Source organism: Lactuca virosa, chromosome 5, assembly GCF_052849685.1.
Source record: "Lactuca virosa cultivar CGN04683 chromosome 5, Lactuca_virosa_CGN04683_v6, whole genome shotgun sequence".
In the NCBI taxonomy this organism is placed as follows: Eukaryota; Viridiplantae; Streptophyta; class Magnoliopsida; order Asterales; family Asteraceae; genus Lactuca; species Lactuca virosa.
This window is the reverse complement of record NC_136430.1, coordinates 223,279,502-223,302,718: the sequence shown is the minus strand read 5'-3', so window position 1 is coordinate 223,302,718 and position 23,217 is coordinate 223,279,502. Positions and strand designations below refer to the sequence as shown.

The 23,217-nt window shown below is 34.8% G+C and overlaps 1 protein-coding gene across 1 annotated transcript; it reads left to right on the top strand.

Annotated features, from left to right (window-relative positions):
• Positions 1-2,182: 2,182 nt before the first annotated feature.
• LOC145116538 (1-aminocyclopropane-1-carboxylate oxidase homolog 1-like) lies at positions 2,183-4,429 on the top strand. The gene is made up of 3 exons (XM_079052878.1): positions 2,183-2,718; positions 3,321-3,642; positions 4,007-4,429. The coding sequence occupies exons 1-3, from the start codon at positions 2,183-2,185 to the stop codon at positions 4,253-4,255; spliced, it is 1,107 nt and encodes a 368-aa protein (XP_078909004.1). The 3' UTR covers positions 4,256-4,429.
• Positions 4,430-23,217: the final 18,788 nt, after the last annotated feature.

Here is a 23,217-nt window from a genome sequence, read left to right as displayed (position 1 = left end):
AATAAGGTTAAATAAATATCAAACTTAAAGTGTAATCATAAATAAACTAAATTTTAATATTAAAATAATATATTTACTTCTACTTATAAAATTATGTCTTTAACTTTTAAAACAGTTTACTTAATTTATTAGATTTAATATGTCGTTGTATGTAACTATTGTCAGTTTAAAGCTATAACTTTTAAACAGTTTGGAAAAATACTTAAATTGTTAATTTAAATATAACATTATATTGTCAACTTAAATATAAATTTTAGTTCCACTTAAAACACCCAATGAATATTTTGTGAATAGTTAAAAGTGATAAATTGTAGTGCTAAATGCAAAAACTAAATTGTAATCTCAATTAACTAAAATATTTCCTAAATGTATTTTTATAACCGTTAAAAAATTTCAAATAAATAGCTTAAAATAACTTATACTAACAATAGTTAAAAATAACTCTATATAAATGATTATATTGTTACATTTACAAACAAAAAACAGTGTTTGATGTTTTAAATAATTACAATGATAGAAATTAAAACGAACAAATAAATTTTAAAAAATTAATTAACAGTAACAACAACTATAAATAACATTAAACATTATATTATATTTAATTTTGTTCATGAATAACCTACAGGTAGAGTTCATTCAAACGATTGAGGTTATGCAGTCTTAATAGATGTATATATTATCATATAATTCAAAACAATCAATATATTATATCAACTTAGTATACGAATTATTATATCAAATTTAAAAACAACGTTATTGTTATATTTAAAAAACATATATTTGTAAAGATTTCAACTATATAGGTGTTTCTGCGCAACGCGCGGACATTCGCTTAGTATTGTGTATATGATAAGTCATAAGGTATGATTACGAAGGTTGGTTTATTCACAAAAAAATATGAAAATGATATTAGTAAAATTGAATTGTTATTATTTTTTATATTAAATCGCTATATTACTAAATTCTATGTCCAATTCATTTATGGTCCCAACTTCTAAGTGATTTAAATATCAGTGATATTAAACTGAATTTTTTAAATTATTGAATATATATTTTCAATGATGTTATTTATATTAAAATAATATATATATATATTTATAGATATGTTGTAAATTAAGTCAATATATGAAAATAATATTAGTGTAAAATGCAAGGGATATAACTTCAAATATTTATATATGTAAAATTGATCAAACTGAATAATTAACTAAAATGAGATGAGTTTATTTATAAGGATACAAGTAGGGTGATAATCATGTCGTGTTTGGGTAGATGGGTAAGAAAGTTCAACTCGAAAATAATAGTGTCGTATTGTTCAACTCTAGCCTAGATAGGTCAAACCTAGACACGAATCGCTAAACCCGTTTAATTACACAAGTTTGTGGGTTAGAATTGGGTTCATGGGTTAAAATTGGATTCATGGGTCAGAATTGGGTGCACGGGTCAAAATCTTTTAATTAGGGAAAATTCCATTAAATTAAACTCATAAACACATCCAAATTCTAGAAAATAAACTAATAAACACATCTAAATTCCAAAAAATAAACTATTGAACACATCCAAATAAAAAGTTAAAACTCACATGATCATTAAGTATTAAATACTTTTTTTTTAATATGATATATATACGGGTTTGGGGTAGACCCACGAACCTAAATACCAAACCGAATCAGAAAACTCAACTCAAACTTTTATTTATACGTCGGATTTATGTCTTATTTCATGTCATGTCACCATTAATCACCCCTAGTTACGAATATTTTTAATCTACCCTTAAAATAAAAATGGAGTTGTAAATATAGATAGATATGACGCACATTAATAAAACAATTTCGGATCAACCCATTCCGTACCCTTACTAAATGGTCAACGGTATTACAGTCTTACCAAAGCTCATTAACAACAGCTCATGAACAACAGTAATTTAAGCGTAAAAATGTGAACCAACTCATAACATGCAAATCAAAATATGTGTACGGATTAGAACAGATTTACGTGGTTGGTGGCCTGGTCGGGTTTGAATATTTATAGCGGCTAAGCACTCAAAGCCGCCACAAGTTGACATATATATAATTATAATACGATTGTGATCGAAAGTCTGTCGAAAGTTGACTGTTTCCACAAACAAAGTGTATTTATAATAAATATCTAAGAGCGTTTTATCATCAAAAAGATCAATTAAATGGATATCTTAAACGACTCAAAAAATGATCGACTTACACAACTAAAGGCTTTTGATGACACAAAATCCGGTGTCAAAGGACTAATTGATGCTGCAGCTGGTGGGCCTGTGGATGTTCCGGAAATCTTTATCCGACCACCTGATGAACTTGCAGAAGATCTGGAACTCACACGAACGAGTTTACGTGTTCCTGCCATAGATCTTAATGGTGTTGATGATATGGTGGGAAGCTCCAGGAGGGAGAAGATCGTTGAAGAAGTTAGACATGCTTCTGAAAAATGGGGTTTCTTCCAAGTGGTTAATCATGGGATACCGATGAAAGTGCTAGAAGAAATGATGAAGGGTGTGCGTGAGTTTAATGAGCTGGATGTAGAGATGAAAAAGGGATACTATTCAAGGGATCCGGATAGGATGGTGAAGTTCAACACGAATTATGATTTTTACATGTCGACAGCAGCTAATTGGAGGGATTCGTTGCTTGTTGATATGACTAGTTCGTATGATCTTAATCCTCAAGATCTGCCCTCAGTTTGCAGGTACAATTTCTAATGAATGTTTGGAAAATTATGATTTTGTTTTTCCAAAACTTTCGCCATTTGCATCAAGTACAAAGAACAATTTCATAAAAACCATTATATTTTGAATATTTTTGTTGAACCATTATATTTTATTTGGTTTCAATGAAAGTCAGTTCTTTTTTAAATAAATTTCCACCACAACTATTTTTTTCCAGTTTAACAAGTGTTAAAACTAACATGATTTTAAAATATGACATCATATATGTACTCCATGAAATATCATCTTTCTTCATGAAATGGCTTCTCATTGTTAATTTAACATGTTATACACATACGGATATATAGGTAAAAATGTGAAACATTTTAGAAAGTTAAATGCTTTTAGGAAGTACATATATATATATGCATGTAGGTTAATTTCCTACGCATATCTTCTTATTAAGTTTAAGCATAAATACATGTACAATACAAAGGGATAAATTAACTAACTAGGCAAAATACAAACATACAAAAAATGGGCCTAACGTATATAAGCTAAGGTGCAACAGGCTAATGCTCTAATATAGGAATTATTTATAAAGAGTTATTACATAATCTTTAACGTGTGACTTTATGTGCAGAGACTCTACTGTCGACTACTTAAACAATCTCAAGAACCTAGTAGACACCCTTTTTAAGTTACTATCAGAAGCTCTTGGGCTCGAACCAGACCACCTGAAACGGTTAGAATGTGAGAAGGGTAGAACCCTGGCTTGCCACTATTATCCTGCATGCCCCAACCCTGACCAGACCCTAGGAATCAACAAGCACACAGATGCTTCTTTCATCACTATTCTACTACAAGATGAAGTTGGGGGACTAGAGGTTCTGCATAGAAATCAATGGGCTGACGTTGAATATATTCCTGGTGCTCTGGTTGTCAATATCGGAGATCTTCTTCAGGTAATTATATTAAAGTGACGTACGATGAACACACTACCAAATGGATTCATGCTTTAGAGGAAAAAAAGTTTTATTTCACAATATGTTCTGAACTTACAAAATCCCTGTTTTATCAAGTACAATGCTAAATTTGATGAGTTAGGTAAAATGTTTAAGTTAAGCCAAAAATTACAAAATTATTTACTTGAGATAGCAAGTGATAATGAAACAAAAGTAATGGTCTTATCTGAAATTTCTGTTTTTCGACCTTTCTATAGTTCCATATGATAATCTGCCAATGGTGATTTTTTGGCTTCTTATGAAAGAATTAGATCATATAAGTGACTAATATTCTTATGGTGCATGTTGTCTTGATTCTATGCAGATTGTATCAAATGACCAGTTCAAAAGTGTGATTCATCGAGCAACTGGCAACGCAACTCAAACTCGAATGTCGGTTGCCTGTTTTTTTCATGGTGTGTCTTCAACCCCTAAGATTTATGGGCCTATCGAGGAGGTTGTCATGAGAGGAAGTCCCCGGGTGTTTAGAGAATTTACTGTAAAAGATTACATGATGAAGTTTTACTCCAGAGGACTTGACGAGAAGTCTGGGCTAAACCATGTCCGGATATAAGACTTAAACTTTTTCTGAACCAGAGAAATCATACAAATCTTTAATGTTTTTGTTTTAAATTGATAGGTTTACCATTACTATATATGCAACAATTATTAATGGTTGTTTTGTACAATATATGAACTCTGAGATGGAGAATGAATAATATTGTGTTAGTATTTGGTGGCCTGCATATATAGCTTATATATTTCTATTGTATAATATTGTGTTAGTATTTGGTGCCTGCGTAGCTTATAAGTATATAGTTCTATTGCATAAGTGATAAAAAGGAACACACGCACTAATTGAACTAGGGACCGAAACAAAACTCCAAACAAAACCATAATTCTTACAACTCTCATCAAGTGGAACTCATTGATCTTTGGGTCTTTCAATTTTGGACAATCGTCTCCAATATCAATACAACAAAAAGCCCTTTACCCACGGCGAAACGCGTAGGTGATGGGATTTGTCGACGGATTTCCCATGGATCCAAATCCATGTGTAAAATGGCATGGGTAAGTTTTTTCGTGTATATACAGTGACAGGTTTCCAACGGCTTAGTTTTGGGCCTATGTGACCCATGGATTTGTTTAGCTATGGATTACCCATTAATTTATTTTGTTATGGATTACCTACGGATAGTAGATTAATACGATTTCCAACAGAGCTCCTACGGATAAGTAGTGAAAGATTTACATGGATAATTCATCGCTAATATAAGAGATTTTAAAACTATGCATTTAAAAATCACAAAATTAAAAAAAAAATCCATTTTTTAATTAATATTAAAAAACCTTATATAGCATAGAAACGATATTTTCAGGTATCATTTAAAGCAATAAGCATAAATCTATAAAGTTTAAATACATATTATTATATATAACAATTACCGTCCTGGCTACTGAACATTAATCATTTGAGCGGTGCTTCATTTTGCAACCGAAGAGATTTATCTCACTTGCCTAATGTAGCTTCTGATTACTAATAACACACAAAACATTCCACAAACCCTAATTACTTTTCATCTCATTCCCTCTCACTCTCAATTCCTTTCCTTTCCGCCTTCAACCAGACCATCAACGTCCGCCTCCATCGGCCAGAGTCGAAGCCCTTGAAACCATCTCCTCCATCATCCACTTCCAGAAGTACAAAAAACCATAGATCAGCATCTGCTTTTTAAGAACCCAAAAATTAAAGAAATTTGACTTTTAATCAAATATTTACCAAAATGGCAAAATGGTTATGAGAGTTTTGTAAGTTTATGAAGTTGCGAGTTCATGAAATTGGTCAAGATAAGTTTAAGTCACTTAGATGATATTAGATAAGTGAGTTTAAGAGAATAAATGCATGAGAATATACAATTTACACTAGTATAAAATTGGGCTTTATCCACATAAAAAACCCATCATTATAGACATATTAAGTTTGGGTTTTTTTTTCATTCAACATGAAAGGAAATGCCGCGTCATTGAAGATAAGTTATGTTGTCCTTCAATTGTAGTGAGTATAACCCATGAAAACTCATTATTATAGGTTAAATCCGTTATTATATGGTAGAGTGTTTTTGGAGATGTATCTATCTTATTTTGATAACCGTCATGAGTAATAATACACTTATAATATTGCGTTTTTTCCTATATAATCATAAATGTTCACTTATAGTCACTATTTATAAACACGGACATTGTTGACTTTTGGAGACACGAATGGAATTAAGTTGTAAGGATAAGTTATCATTATTAACATGTTTAATGGTTTATCATTACTATTGTTTACATATACCGACAAATAAAAAATTAAGACGTCACCAAAAATGATCTATACTAACGTGTTATTTCTTTTATTATGATTATTAATAATTTTTGCTGACATGTTTAATATTATATCGTGCATATTGTGTATATTTACTCACTTTTTGGACAATTAAACAGTGACCATAAAATGCTTATAGTAATTTATTTTTCCTATATAGTCATAAATGTTCACTTATAGTCACCGTTTATAAATATTATCGTGACCATTGTTGATTTTTAGAGACATGAATGTAATTAAGTTGGAAGGATAAATTATATTTACTAACATGTTTAATGATTTATCATTACTATTGTTTACATACGCCGACAAATAAAAACTTAGGACGTCACCAAAAATGATCTATACTAACGTGTTATTTCTTTTATTATGATTGTTGATAAATTTTGCTGACAAATTTAATATTATATCGTGAATATTATGTACATTTACTCATTCATTAGGCAATTAAACGGTGACCATAAAATACTTATAGTGATGTGTTTTTTCCGATAGAGTGATAAATGTTTACTTATAGTCACCATTTGTAAATATTATCGCGACCATTGTTGACTTTTGGAGACATAAATGCAATTAAGTTGTCAGCATAAGTTATCTTTACTAACATGTTTAATGGTTTCTCATTACAATTGTTTAGATAAACCGACAAGTTTAACCCGTCACAAAAAAATAATCTATACAGACACTAATACGTTTTTTACTATTTATATTGTAGAATGGTTTTTTTAATTTAATTATACATATTGGCAACCTTTCATTACTATGATGCGTAAAAACGGAAATATAAAATATAATGTAATAAAAAAAACTATCTTTAATAATATTATTTATATAAAGTTATTACATCAACAAAACATACATGTATACAATGATATAAACCAAATAAACTAAACTTTACTTTTTTTTAGGAGTACTGTTGTGTGTAGTTGATACACTCCTTAGTCTAGTTGCTAGATAATAACTATTGGGCTGCTTTTTCTTGGGCTCTCTTTTCCTAGGCTTTTGTATTTCGTTATTTGCTTCAACTATATACACATCCAGATCCTATAACAATATAAATTAAAATACGTGTTAAACATGCATTGAAGCAAACTTGAACAATTAATATATGTAATAAACTAATAGAATCGTTTTAAAAAAATTATACGGTTTAATTAATGAATACAAATATTAATTAATATAACTAATGCAACTAAAGTACCTCAGGATCAAGGGTTACAAGATTTTTTTTCCAAACCACAAACAACATATTGCATCCAAAACTGTTAACGGGACTTTGTTATCTCCGTTTGGTACGCAGACGGATGGCTTTATTGCTTCATCTATATAAATTCTATAGTAATCAGTCGTGAATGGCTTTCCATGTATTAACTGGTTTCCATCGATAAAACAGTGTACATAACCCTTCTCAACGATATTTGTAAGATTACACACTGACAGTGAACATTTTATTCTCTACAGAGATGCACATCATATAATTACATTCTTAATTTGAATGCTTGAAACCAATATATTTGTTATTGATATCTTTTTATTTTTGTATACTTACGTTCTTACATAAACTTGAACTTTTAATGAAAATGTGATAATTTAAACGACATTTATCATGTATACCCGGTTTACACATCACTAACCACAAATGTGGTAGGTACCACATCACTGCCACCTCATTATCACATACAAAAAAAAGTGTTTTAGTTAATTAAATGTGTGTGTGTGTGTCTATATATATATATATATATATATATAGAGAGAGAGAGAGAGAGAGAGAGAGAGAGACAATATGATTGGGTCTGGTCAATTGTGGTGGTGACCACATTTCACAACAAGATCATGGGGTGCTTTTCACATTCCACCACATTGTCACGTCAACCACATTTGTCGTCAATGGTGAGTTTTATTTATGGAATATTTTTATACTAATTACTAATGATAATCTTAATTTAAAATATTTCATATTAAAGTATAATGTGTTAACAGTGTGATGAGGCATTATGACACATTTTAGATAATTATGGATCAATAAGTTAAATTCATAAAAAATCTATTAAAAAAATTTAATCATTGGAGGATTCATAGAGGTCAAAACTATGACAAAACAATTTTCTAAAAAAGGTTGATTGTTGTTTCATGCAAAATCAGATTTGGACGATATACTATGGAAGGAAAAGATAAATTTGCCCTTAAGGGATTTGTGCATGTTGAATTGCTAAAATGGGTATGTCAGGGTAATTTAGTCTTTTCAACACCCCACCCCGGTAGTTCTGACTTCATGGTCGTCGGTAATTAATGACCTGTAATCATTTTAGTTATTAGTCATGTTAATTTTCTTCCCCAAGAAATTGTTCATCATATTCAAAGTAAACCATACAGACAAAACTTTTCAGGTTCTTTCGTATTACAGTCATCCAAAAAATGTTGGTTTATGTTCGACATTGACAGATAGAAAGTGTAGATAGTCAATAATTTAACTCATTTGTGTAGAGATGTTTGGCGATTCAAAATCTTGAAGTCATATTTTAGGATGGAATTGTATGATCAAACATGCACATTAATATAGTGTTTTGATAACTTGATTTAGATTTCTCTAAATCCCAATGTATTACTCTCTTAACAGAGACAATATTTCACTTTGGGGGTATTGGATTTTGGATTTGACTACTTGGAGTTTGCATCCCACAGGGCAAATCTGGAGGCCACTTTTGTTGTAGGGATGATTTTCATTGCAATAACATTCCTATCCCAAGAACAAGATTTAGAACTTTTGAATGCAACTCATTGGCCTGACTTTCTTTCTTGTAGAAGAAAAGTTTTTACTTGGTTTGGTAAACGCTTTGTCAATTATAGATTCCAAGGTTATTTCAGATTTATTTTTGATTGCCCAATAATAGGCCATAATTTAGGTCGTTTAAGAAATATGGATTACAATCATAATGATTCTGAAATTGAAAGTTACCCATCATGTAGGTGGTATAGACAGTTTATGTTGTTCTGTAGAGTTGTAAATGTACAAAATTGACAAAACTCAAGATTAAGGGACCAAAAAGTGACAAATAAGACAATTAACAAGATCTATGAACCCAATGAGCAAGTTAGAAGCTTTTTACTCACAATGGTCAAGGAATGAAACAACCTTATTAGATCTATACTTGACCTTTCTACTATGCACTTTGAAAACACCTTGTTCTTCAATATTCAACCATCCAATGGATAAATAAGCTTATAAAAGATGCCAAGGCTCAAAACAAGCAAGATGAGGCTATGATTTCGCAAGGAATGATATGAGGTGATGGAGGTTGGTCATAGGAAGGATCCTAAGAAGTTAGAGCCCTTATATATGGCTCAAAACCTTAGGGTTAGGGTTTTGGTCTGCAACGACACCCCGCGTAGCTGTTGGATTAGGTGTCTAAGCCCATAACTATAATTGGTATGTACTTGAATTGATAGCAGCACAGTCCTTTTGGGTTGCCCTCAACCTAGCAACTGGACAAGGAAATTATGAAAGGAGAGATATTAATTTATAAGATTAATAAATTAATATATATATATAAATGATTTATTAATATGTTATTGGATTAATATATTAATTAGAAATCATTATGTTTAATTAATTGTTAGCCAGAAATTAATCAGAATTGATTTTGGGGTTAAAAGAATTAATTATAAGGTGCAGGGACTAGTTTGCAATTATCTAATAGTTGAGTGGAAGGCTCTAGAACCCCCTTGGAAGAGGGTGGACGAAATCTTTAGGGGAAACCCTAATAATTTCGTCCATAGGGGCTTGGATAAGGCCCTTGGGTTTGCTTAGGCCCTAAGCAAAGGATAACTAGGGTTTCCCTTAAACCCTAGATCCCTCAGCTATATAAGGAGCCTCCTGGTTCATGTTTTTTGTCACTCTTTCTTTTGAAGAAACCCTAAGGCCGAGATTTTGCATACTCCCTCTCCTCTCTCTCTCTTCTACTTTCCTTCTTGCTAGTTTGGGTGTGACTCCATTAGAGGCATTACACTTGTGGTGCTAAAGCTTCCAAGAAGATCAAGATCAAGATCAAGGGAATATCAATTGTTTGCTATAACAATTGAAAGGTATGTAAACCCTAAACCCTAGTTTACTATTTTCGATAATAGCCTCTCTCCTCTAGGGTTCTTGTATTGCAATTCAAAGTTGTATGTTCAATAGTTAAAACATAGATCCAAAGTAGGTTGCATGTGAACTTAGGAATTGTTTTTCTAGTTTATTTGTTTTACCTAAAACCCTTCAGTGGTATCAGAGCCATTGTTGTTTTAAATTGAATTGCTACAATTGTTGAATTGCAAATTAGGGTTTATAGCTATTAAACCCTAAAGGCCAAATTTTCGATTTCTAGGGTTTTGGATCAAAGGGTTTTTTCGAAAACCCTAGCCTCCAAAGAACCCTAATCGAAATTAGGGTTAGGGTTTTGAAAACCCTAGCCTCCTCCCTTGTAAATTTCGAAATATGCTAGAGGATAACTAGGGTTTCTTGTTTTTTGGATAATTGTTACTTAATTAGATTAATTGGATAATTATCCTTACCCTATTTTTCGAAATTAGAGGGATAAGGATTAGGATTAAATTAATTGATTAATTTAATTAGATAATCCTTACAAGATTTAATAATTTGATTAATAGTTAATTAATAGATAAATATTAAATCTAGTGAATTGGTTTATTTAAATTTGAATTTAACAGCTTAAATTTCGAAATTTATATAAACCCTTGAAGTTTTAAAAAGTTTTAAAACACACCTTATATATATATTATAATTAAAGGTTTAATATTATATGTATAAGAATATGGTCAGTCAAATCGCTAGTATGCCTCATTCACGAAGCTAATCTATAAGGGGGGTATAAGGAAACTGCCTATAAAATGGTAGTTGAATGGGTGTCCACTCTCACCCACCGCTTCCTTGATTAGTGGAGGGTCGTTAGCAGAACGGATTTGATAGGATAACTACTTCTCATTAAAAGTATAATGATATTAAAGAAAGTACTAGAACATTATTTTCAAAATCCCAACTCTAGTTACTTTAGGAAAAATGTGAAAAGTATGCTAATCCATGAAATTGCACATTATGCTTTATTGGTCGTTAGTGGAGCGTGTGTGGTTAACCAGCACACTAAAAGGCACTAATAAAGAGTAGCAATGGGTATCTCATAATTGTCATTTTGATGGAGCGTGTGTGGTTTACCAGCACATCAATAGTTAATGATAAAGACAATGAGGTTACCAAGCACATTTGCATGGTTATTCACATCTTGTTTGTGATCCTCGGCATCCCAGTCACAAATAGAAGAGCATAATCTGAGATCAAAACATGTCATTGAATAGTTTCAATGTATCTCAAAAGAATTAGGAATTTCACTTCGTTTGTTTCGTCTAATGGTGGAATTGGTGAATCGTCATTCACCTACCTTTATGAAATTTGCACTTGGATCTCGGCATCCCATTTCTAAGTTGTGAATCGTCATAGTTGGATCCTAACCTTGATATTATATTTTTGGGTTATTTTATTAAGGTATCTTGAAATCTAACTAAAACTTTCTTTTCGGATGTCTACTCCTGGAAACACTTCTGCTTCGTCCTCCTCCAACCAAAACTTCTCTTTGCTCAATATCTGCTCCAAAGTCATTATGGATGGCTCACACTATAACGATTGGATGCGCAACATCAAGATGGCTCTTCGTTTCGAGAACAAAGAATATGTTCTTGAAAAGGAGCTCAAAGAGCTTGATGAGAATGAAGCTACTCCTGAAGATCTTGCTGCCTACAAGAAACATTACGATGATGCTACCAAAGTGGCATGCATCATGGTGGCAACTATGTCCCCAGAACTGCAGAGGTACTATGAGGACTACTGGCCTTTCGAGATGAACAAGGACCTTATGGAAAAGTACCATAAGCGAGCTCGTCAAGAAAAGTTCGAAGTAGTCAAGTCACTCATGGCTTGCAAGATGAAAGATGGGGAGTCGGTTGTGTCACATGTGCAAAGAATGCAACGCTACATAGAGCGTTTGGTCAAGCTCAATATTCACTTTGATGAGGAATTGGCCATTGACATGGTCTTGAACTCACTTCCTGAATGTTATGGTCAGTTTATTCTAACTTACCATTTGAACAATACTGAGCAGACCTTGGCCCAATTGCACAACTTGTTGCAGACAGCTGAGGCAGGGATGAAGGGTAAAAGTATACCCTCCACACCTACGAGTGCCCCTGTTTTGGCTATTGGACAGGGAAAGGGGAAAAAGAGGAAAGGTCCTCCCAAGCAAAACTGGAAGAGCAAGGCTCAAGCTGGGTCATCTAGTAATGGCCCAAAGGCTAAGCCCAATGGTTCCACTCCCCATGTTTCTGATCCAAAAGAGGCAATTTGCTTTTACTGCAACCAAAAGGGGCATTGGAAGAGATCTTGCCCACAATATCTGCAAGATATCAAGGATGGCAAAGTGAAGCCATCTTCGGCAGGTATTTACACTATTTCTGCTAATAACTCATTATCTTCTCGTTCATGGGTCCTTGATACAGGATGTGGTTTTCATATCTGTTCTGATTTGCAGGGTCTAAAGGAAAGTGAGGAGATAGAGCGAGGAAGGATAAACCTGATCATGGGAAACGAAAAGTCTTCACCAGTAACCAAGATCGGAGTTTATCAGCTTCTGCTTAGTAATGATGTTAGATTAGATTTAATAAATTGTTGCTATTCGTCTGAGATGACGAGAAACATTATTTCATTTCATGCATTGTTCAGACAAGGTTTTACATATTCTTTTAATGATTTGAATGGTTCAATTTCTGTTTATAAGAATGGTGTTTTTATGTTTGAAGCTTTACCTTGTAATGGTGTGTATGAAACAGTGACTTGTGTTGATAGCCTAGGAAATAGTGTACTTCATATTGACTTGTCTAATAGTGTAGACAAGGCATGCTTGTGGCATTGTCGTCTTGGACACATCAACAAGAAACGCATAGCCCAACTCCAAAAGGATGGAGTGTTGGAATCATTTGACCTAAAGTCAGATGACATGTGTGAATCTTGTCTTTTGGGAAAGATGACAAAATCACCATTCACAGGGTCTTGTGAAAGAGGTGAAGGTCTGTTGGATCTCATACACACGGATGTGTGTGGGCCCTTCAGATCAACTACAAGAGATGCTAATCGATTCTATGTGACTTTCACTGACGATTATAGCAGATATAGATATATCTACTTGATCAAGCATAAGTCAGAAACTTTTGAAAAGTTCAAAGAGTTTAAGCATGAAGTCGAAAATCAATTGGGCAGAAAGATAAAGGTACTTAGATCCGATAGAGGCGGGGAGTATCTTAGTATCGAGTTTAACGACTATCTGAAAGAATGTGGGATAGTCTCACAACTGACTCCTCCTAGGACACCACAGTTAAATGGTGTAGCTGAGAGGCGCAATCGAACCTTGTTAGACATGGTTCGTTCTATGATGAGTCGGGCTTTGCTTCCTATTCACTTCTGGGGGTATGCCTTAGAGACAGCCGCCCACATCCTCAATCTTGTCCCTACAAAGAAGGTTGCCAAAACACCTCACGAAATGTGGACAGGGAAAGTTCCCTCGTTAGCACACATTAAAGTCTGGGGTTATGAAGCTTTCGTAAGACGAGAGACTCACGACAAGCTAGCAGATAGAAGTGAGAAATGTGTTTTCATTGGTTACCCAAAGCAGTCTTTTGGATATTTGTTCTACAGGCCTAGTGAGAACGTGGTCTTTGTAGCACGAAGATGAGTCTTTCTTGAAAGAGAGCTCATATTCAAAGAGGACAGTGGGAGCACTATTGACCTTGAAGAAATTCAAGATTCAGCCAATGAAGGAACCTTAGATGACACTAGCACTCAACCAGAGGAAACAGTTCCTGTTGAACCAATCGATAACTCATTACCTCTTAGAAGATCCACTAGGGTGAGTGTGCCACCTGAGTTGTATGGTTTTCATATTACTTCAGATGGTGACACATTCATAAGTGACAGAACACTGGTAAACTTAGATGAACCAGTCACTTATAAGGAAGCAATGGAAGGCCCAGAGGCTTCCAAGTGGAAAGAGACAATGGACAGCGAGATTAAGTCCATGTATGACAACCAAGTTTGGAATTTGGTTGATAGTACACCAGGTCGTAAGACAGTTGGGTGCAAATGGATCTTCAAGAAGAAGACAGACATGGATGGAAATGTGCACACATTCAAGGCTCGATTGGTTGCAAAAGGTTTCACTCAAACCCCAGGGGTTGACTATGATGAGACCTTCTCGCCAGTGGCTAAGATTAAATCTATTAGGATATTGCTCGCCATAGCTGCCTTTCATGATTATGAAATCTGGCAGATGGATGTCAAAACTGCTTTCCTTAATGGGAAGTTGGCTGAAGATGTTTACATGAGTCAGCCAGAGGGTTTTGTTGATGCAAAGTTCCCCAATAGAGTGTGCAAGCTTGAGAAATCCATTTATGGATTGAAACAAGCATCTCGCAGTTGGAATCTTTGCTTCCATGAGAAAGTCAAAGATTTGGTTTCTCTAGAAGTGAAGATGAGTTCTGTGTGTATATCAAGGCTAGTGGGAGTATAGTAACTTTTCTGGTGTTGTATGTCGATGACATATTACTCATTGGTAACGACGTTCCAACCTTGAAAGAAGTTAAGTCTTGGCTTGGAAAGTGTTTTGCCATGAAAGACCTTGGAGAAGCTGCCTATATTCTTGGGATTAGAATATTGAGAGATAGAAAGAAGAGACTAATTGGACTTAGTCAGAGCACATACTTGGATAAGGTACTAAAGAGGTTTAGTATGGAAAATTCCAAGAAGGGAGAGCTACCTATCCAGAGCAATACCAAATTGAGTAAGACTCAATGCCCGAGTACAGATGTTGAAATAGATGACATGAGTCGTGTACCTTATGCTTCCGCTGTCGGATCGATCATGTACGCTATGACATGTACTCGCCCTGATGTGGCATTTGCTTTGAGCATGGTCAGTCGCTATCAGGGAAACCCAGGTAGAGCTCATTGGATAGCAGTTAAGAATATACTCAAGTATTTGCGAAGGACAAAGGACTGGGTTCTTGTGCTTGGTGGCAGTGATACTTTGAGAGTAGATGGTTACAGTGATACCAGCTTTCAGACGGATAGAGATAACTTCCGTTCTCAGTCGGGCTGGGTATTTTTACTGAATGGAGGAGCAGTTACTTGGAAGAGTTCCAAGCAAAATACGGTGGCTGATTCTACTTGTGAATCAGAGTACATTGCAGCAAGTGAAGCGTCGAAAGAAGCAGCTTGGTTGAGGAACTTCATCGGGGATCTCGGAGTTGTTCCAACCATCCAGGAGCCTATGGAACTGTTCTGCGATAATGAAGGAGCGGTTGCCTTGACAAAGGAACCGAGAGATCATGGTAAGACCAGACATATCGACAGAAAGTACAATTTCATTAGACATAGAGTTGAAGAAGGCCATCTTATAGTAAAGAGGGTGTCATCTGAAGATAACCCAGCAGATCCCCTCACAAAGGGTCTGAGTAGGGCTAAGCATATTCAGCATGCTCGGAGCATAGGACTGAAAGATGATATTAGTTTTAGTAGTTAGATTAGTTTTTGAAACTTGTAACAAAGTAAATGTAATTGACTTTTGGTGATTAAATAATAAAGTATTATTTATAAGTTTGGCTACTACCTTTTGTCAATTGTTTATTATTGTGTTTCATATTTTGCATGTTTTACTTCCTGAATAATGAGATTATTCAAACTCCACAGTCGCTCGTACTCTTGGAAGTAAGTAGTGAATTAAGACTGTCATGAATTGGATTGCAGATTGTCTAAAGATAGACATGGCAATAGAATTGCTGCAACGTTCATGAGTACTCAGAAATTGAGATTTGAGTATTGGATAAACCCTCGCTCAGAGTATTACTTCATGGAATTCATCACGAGTAATACTGAGACGATAATATCTTATAATCTTGAAACGAAGATATATGAGTTGTAATTTACAAGTCAGTTGTGCATTGGTGATACGAAAACGCATCAGTAACTTGGTGTTATAAAACGTATTGTTATGCATAATTTGATGAGTAAAAGATACAAGCATATGAGTCAACGTTTATTCGTTCCTTTTTCCCTAACAGGAAAAGCGATATCTGTGGGCCCCTCGATGATTTGGTGTTGACTTATGTGCTGGGCCCAGCCAGAACTAAATTGATGTGTTCGATTAGAAGTCCTACATCATCACAAATCAGGAATCGGGAAACATAGATTCTGGACAAACAGATTGATTACATTCCATATCTTTTGTCTGGGGATATCAAGCAGAACGAACGGTTATATGATCACTTATCTTAGGACACGTAACTGACTGGGTCAAAGTTCGGCAGCAGCTTTTGGAAGCTACAATTTGCTGGTCAAATTTAGAAGGCATACTAGCAATTATAGTTACAGACTTATCCAAGTGGGAGACTGTTGGATTAGGGGTCTAAGCCCATAACTATAATTGGTATGTACTTGAATTGATAGCAGCACAGTCCTTTTGGGTTGCCCTCAACCTAGCAACTGGACAAGGAAATTATGAAAGGAGAGATATTAATTTATAAGATTAATAAATTAATATATATATAAATGATTTATTAATATGTTATTGGATTAATATATTAATTAGAAATCATTATGTTTAATTAATTGTTAGCCAGAAATTAATCAGAATTGATTTTGGGTTAAAAGAATTAATTATAAGGTGCAGGGACTAGTTTGCAATTATCTAATAGTTGAGTGGAAGGCTCTAGAACCCCCTTGGAAGAGGGTGGACGAAATCTTTAGGGGAAACCCTAATAATTTCGTCCATAGGGGCTTGGATAAGGCCCTTGGGTTTGCTTAGGCCCTAAGCAAAGGATAACTAGGGTTTCCCTTAAACCCTAGATCCCTCAGCTATATAAGGAGCCTCCTGGTTCATGTTTTTTGTCACTCTTTCTTTTGAAGAAACCCTAAGGCCGAGATTTTGCATACTCCCTCTCCTCTCTCTCTCTTCTACTTTCCTTCTTGCTAGTTTGGGTGTGACTCCATTAGAGGCATTACACTTGTGGTGCTAAAGCTTCCAAGAAGATCAAGATCAAGATCAAGGGAATATCAATTGTTTGCTATAACAATTGAAAGGTATGTAAACCCTAAACCCTAGTTTACTATTTTCGATAATAGCCTCTCTCCTCTAGGGTTCTTGTATTGCAATTCAAAGTTGTATGTTCAATAGTTAAAACATAGATCCAAAGTAGGTTGCATGTGAACTTAGGAATTGTTTTTCTAGTTTATTTGTTTTACCTAAAACCCTTCAGTAGCGTAGCCTACGCCCAACGTAGGTCATTAAACCCGCATCTAGAATTCAACTCATATGCCCAGTGTAGCTTTCATACGCCCCGCGTAGGGCAAAATTCCCAATTTCCAATTTCAACTTCAAACAACCATAACTTCTTCGTTTCAACTCAGATTTTGGCGTTCTTTATATGGACGGAAAGGTATTGACGAACCACACGATTCTATCTAGTTTCTTTTGACTGAAAGCATATCGAACTATAATTTGTAACTCATGCAAGAATCCCGAGATATCACCTTTCTAGTTTTACCCTTTTTCTTCAAGGCATAAATCGAGGGCTCTAATCACTTAATCCAACATTATCAATCATCCGAAAGGGTGTAAAATCTAATCCTTTGAAGCCCAGGACCTTCACTTGATCAAATTCTGGCCCGATGTCCCAGAATTAGAACATCACTAAAACTAGGTGTTACATTATGAGTTACTAGTTGTTTTTCTCTCTTGAAAAATATTATTTTCATAAAATAATAATTTATCAATTAAATACAAGAGTTGATAATACTTATTAGTAATCAAATTCTAATAAATAACCAATAAGTGTGTACTTGTTATAATGTGTGACCGTATAGGGTCATACGTTATTAGCAAATATCATTTTTTAATGATTATTGAGCATATAGATCTTTCATGTATATGCAATACATATAATATAGTGATGAAGTGAAGCAATCAAGTTTATTGAGTATATTTTTGTTGGATTAGGTGTCTAAGCTCATAACTATAATTGGTATGTACTTGAATTGATAGCAGCACGGTCCTTTTGGGTTGCTCTCAAACCTAGCAACTGGATAAGGAAATTATGAAATGAGAGATATTGATTTATTATAAGATTAATAAATTAATATAAATGATTTATTAATATGTTAAAAGGTTAATATATTAATTAGAAATCATAATATTTAATTAACAGTTATCCAGAAATTAATTAGAATTAATTTTGGGGTTAATTGTGTTAATTATAAAGTGCAGGGACTAGTTTGCAATTATCAAATAGTTGAGTGGAAGGTTCCAGAACCTCCTTGGAAGGGGGTGGACGAAATCTATAGGGGAAACCCTAATGATTTCATCCAAGGGTCTTGGATAAGGCCTTTGGATAAGCTTAGTCCCCAAGCAAATGAACATTAGGGTTTTCCCTAAACCTTAGATCCCTCAACTATATAAGGAGCCTCCTGGCTCCTAAAATTGACACTCCTTCTTTTGAAGAAACCCTAGGCCGATTTTTGCATACCCTAACCTCTCTCCTCACAAGTTTCCTTCTTGCTAGCTTTTGGGTGTGATTCCATTATAGGCATTACAATTGTGGTGCTAGGCTTCCAAGAAGATCAAGATCAAAGGATTACCAATTGTTTGCTATAACAATTGAAAGGTATGTAACTCTAAACCCTAATTGGTTAATTTCGAAAATAGCCTCTATCCTTAGGGTTCTTGTTTTGCAATTCAAAGTTATATGTTCAATAGTTAAAACATAGATCCAAAGTAGGTTGCATGTGAACTTAGGAATTGTTTTTTCTAGTTTATTTGTTTTACCTAAAACCCATCAGTGGTATCAGAGCCATTGACTTTGTTTTAAATTGAATTGCTATAATAGTTGAATTGCAAATTAGGGTTTATAGCTATTAAACCCTAAATGGCCAAGTTTTCGTTTTTAGGGTTTTTAGCTTGAAGGGTTTTCGAAAACCCTAGCCTCCATGAACCCTAATCGAAATTAGGGTTAGGGTTTTGAAAAACCCTAGCCTGCTCCCTTGAATTTCGAAATTTGCTTCTTATTTTAGGGTTTTATCTTATTTTGGATAATGATTGCCTTATTGGATAATTATTGCCTAATTGGATAATTGAGAAAAATAAGGAAATTATCCTTTACCCTAATTTTCGAAATCTAGAGGGATAAGGATTAGAATTAAATTAATTGTTTAATTTGATTAAATAATCCTTACAAGATTTAATAAATTAATTAAAAGTTAATTAATAGATAATTATTAAATCTAGTTCTTTAGTTTATTTTAAATTTAAAAAATTAATGGTTTAATTTTCGAAAATTTTATATAAACTCTAAAGTTTTAAAAGTTTTAAAACACACCTTATATATATATATATATATATATATATATATATATATAATAATCAAAAGTTAAATATTATATATGTATAAGAACTGGTCAGTCAAATCGCTAGTATGCCTCATTCACGAAGCTAGTCTATAAGGGGGGTATAAGGAAACTGCCTATAAAATGGTAGTTGAATGGGTGTCCACTCTTACCCACCACTTCCTTGATTAGTGGAGGGTAGTTAGCAGAACGGATTTGATAGGAAAACTAAATCTCATTAAAAGTATAATGTTATTAAGAAAGTACTATAATATTATTTTACAAAATCCCAACTCTAGTTACTTTAGGAAAAATGTGAAAAGTATGCTAACCCATGAAATTGCACATTATGCTTTATTGATCGTTAGTGGAGCGTGTGTGGTTAACCAGCACACTAATAGGCACTAATAAAGAGTAGTAATGGGTATCTCATAATTATCATTTTGATGGAGCGTGTGTGGTTTACCGGCACATCAATAGTTAATGATAAAGACAATGAGGTTACCAAGCACATTTGCATGGTTATTCACATCTTGTTTGTGATCCTCGGTATCCCAGACACAAATAGAAGAGCATAATCCGAGATCAAAACATGTCATTGAATAGTTCAATGTATCTCAAAAGTAATTAGGAATTTCACTTCATTTATTTCGTCTAATGGTGGAATTGGTGAATCGTCATTCACCTACCTTTGTGAAATTTACACTTGGATCTCGGCATCCCATTTCTGAGTAGTAAATCTTCATAGTTGGATCCTAACCTTAATATTGTATCTTTGGGTTATTATATTGAGGTATCTTGAAATCTAACTAAAACTTTCTTTCTTTTCAGATGTCTACTCCTGGAAACACTTCTGTTTCATCATCCTCCAACCACAACTTTTCTTTGCTCAACATTTGCTCCAAATTTGTTATGGATGGATCGAACTATAACGATTGGATGTGCAACATCAAAATGGCGCTTCGTTTTGAGGACAAAGAGTATGTCCTTGAAAAGGAGCTCAAAGAAATTGATGAATCCAAAGCCACTCTCGAAGAATATGCTGCCTACAAGAAGCACTATGACGATGCCACCAAAGTGGCATGCATCATGGTCGTAACCATGTCCCCAGAACTGCAGAGGTACTATGAGGACTACTGGCCCTTTGAGATAAACAAGGACCTTATGGAGAAATACCATAAGCGAGCTCGTCAATAAAAGTTTGAGGTAGTCAAGTCACTCATGGCTTGCAAGATGAAGGAAGGAGAGTCGATTGTTAGTCATGTGAAAAGAATGCAACGCTACATAGAGCGTTTGGTTAAGCTCAACATTCAATTTGATGAGGAATTGGCCATTGACATGGTCTTGAACTCATTACCCGATTGTTATGGTCAATTTATCCTAACTTACCATTTGAACAACACTGAGCAGACATTAGCCCAATTGCACAACTTGTTGCAGACAGCTGAAGCAGGGATGAAGGGTAAAAGTATAGCCTCTACTCCTGCAAGTGCCACTGTCTTAGCTGTTGGACAAGGAAAGGGGAAAAAGAGGAAAGGTCCTCCTAAGCAAAATTGGAAGGGCAAGGCCCAAGCTGGGTCATCTAGTAATGGCCCAAAGGCTAAGCCCAATGCTACCATTCCCCATGTTTCTGATCCAAAGGATGCTGATTGCTTTTATTGCAATGACAAAGGGCACTGGAAGAGAAGCTGCCCAAAATATCTGCAAGATATCAAAGATGGCAAAGTGAAGCCATCTTCAGCAGGTATTTACACTATTTCTTCTAATAACTCATTATCTTCTCGTTCATGGGTCCTTGATACAGGATGTGGTTTTCACATCTGTTCTGATTTGCGGGGGCTAAAAGAAAGTGAGGAGGTAGAGTGAGGGAGGATAAACTTGATCACGGGGAACAGAAAGTCTTCACCAGTAACCAAGATCGGAGTTTATCAACTTTTGCTTAATAATGATGTTAGATTAGATTTATTGAATTGTTGCTATTCGTCTGAGATGACGAGAAACATTATTTCATTTCATGCATTGTTCAGACAAGGTTTTAAGTATTCTTTTAATGATTTGAATGGTTCAATTTCTGTTTATAAGAATGGTGTCTTTGTGTTTGAAGCTTTACCTTGTGATGGTGTGTATGAAACAGTGACTTGTGTTGATAGCTTAGGTAATAGTGTGTTTAATATTGACTTGTCTAATAGTGTAGACAAGGCATGCTTGTGGCATTGTCGTATTGGACACATTAACAAGAAACACATAGCCCAACTCCAAAAGGATGGAGTGTTGGAATCATTTGACCTAAAATCAGATGATATGTGTGAATCTTTTCTTTTGGGAAAGATGACGAAATCACCATTCACAGGGTCTTGTGAAAGAGGTGAAGGTCTGTTGGACCTCATACATACAGATGTATGTGGGCCCTTCAGATCAACTACAAGGGATGCTAATCGATTCTATGTGACTTTCACTGATGATTGTAGCAGATATGGCTATATCTACTTAATCAAACATAAATCAGAAACCTTTGAAAAGTTCAAGGAGTTTAAAAATGAGGACGAGAATCAATTGGGCAGGAAGATAAAAGTACTTAGATCCGATAGAGGCGGGGAGTATCTTAGTATCGAGTTCAACGACTATCTAAAAGAATGTGGGATAGTCTCACAATTAACTCCTCCTAGGACACCACAGTTAAATGGTGTAGCTGAGAGGTGTAATCGAACCTTTTTAGACATGGTTCGTTCTATGATGAGTCATGCTTATGCCTTAGAGACAGCCGCCCACATCCTCAATCTTGTCCCTACAAAGAAAGTTGCCAAAACACCTCACGAAATGTGGACGGGGAAAGTTCCCTCGTTAGCACATATTAAAGTCTGGGGCTGTGAAGCTTTCGTAAGACGAGAGACTCACGACAAGCTAGCAGCTAGAAGTGAGAAATGTGTTTTCATTGGTTACCCAAAACAGTCTTTTGGATATTTGTTCTACAGACCTAGTGAAAACGTGGTCTTTATAGCACGAAGAGGGGTCTTTCTAGAAAGAGAGCTCATATTCAAAGAGGACAGTGGGAGCACCATTGACCTTGAAGAAATTCAAGAGTTAGCCAATGAAGGAACCTTAGATGACACTAGCACTCAACTAGAGGAAACAGTTCCTGTTGAACCAGTTGATAACTCATTACCTCTTCGAAGATCCACTAGGGTGAGTGTGCCACCTGAGTTGTATGGTTTTCATATTACTTCAGATGGTGACACATTCATCAGTGATGGGACACTGGTGAATTTAGATTAACTAGTTACTTACAGGGAAGCAATGGCAGGCCCAGAGGCTTCCAAGTCGAAAAAGGCAATGGACAGCGAGATTAAGTCAATGAATGACAACCAAGTTTGGAATTTGGTTGATAGTGCACCAGGTCGTAAGACAGTTGGGTGCAAATGGATATTCAAGAAGAAGACAAACATGGATGCAAATGTGCACACATTCAAGGCTCGACTGGTTGCAAAAGGTTTCACTCAAACCCCAGGGGTTGACTATGATGAGACCTTCTCGCCAGTAGCTAAGATTAAATCTATTAGGATATTGCTCGCCATAGTTGCCTTTCATGATTATGAAATATGGCAGATGGATGTTAAGACTGCTTTCCTTAATGGGAAGTTGGCTGAGGATGTTTATATGAATCAGCCAGAGGGTTTTGTTGATGCAAAGTTTCCCAATAG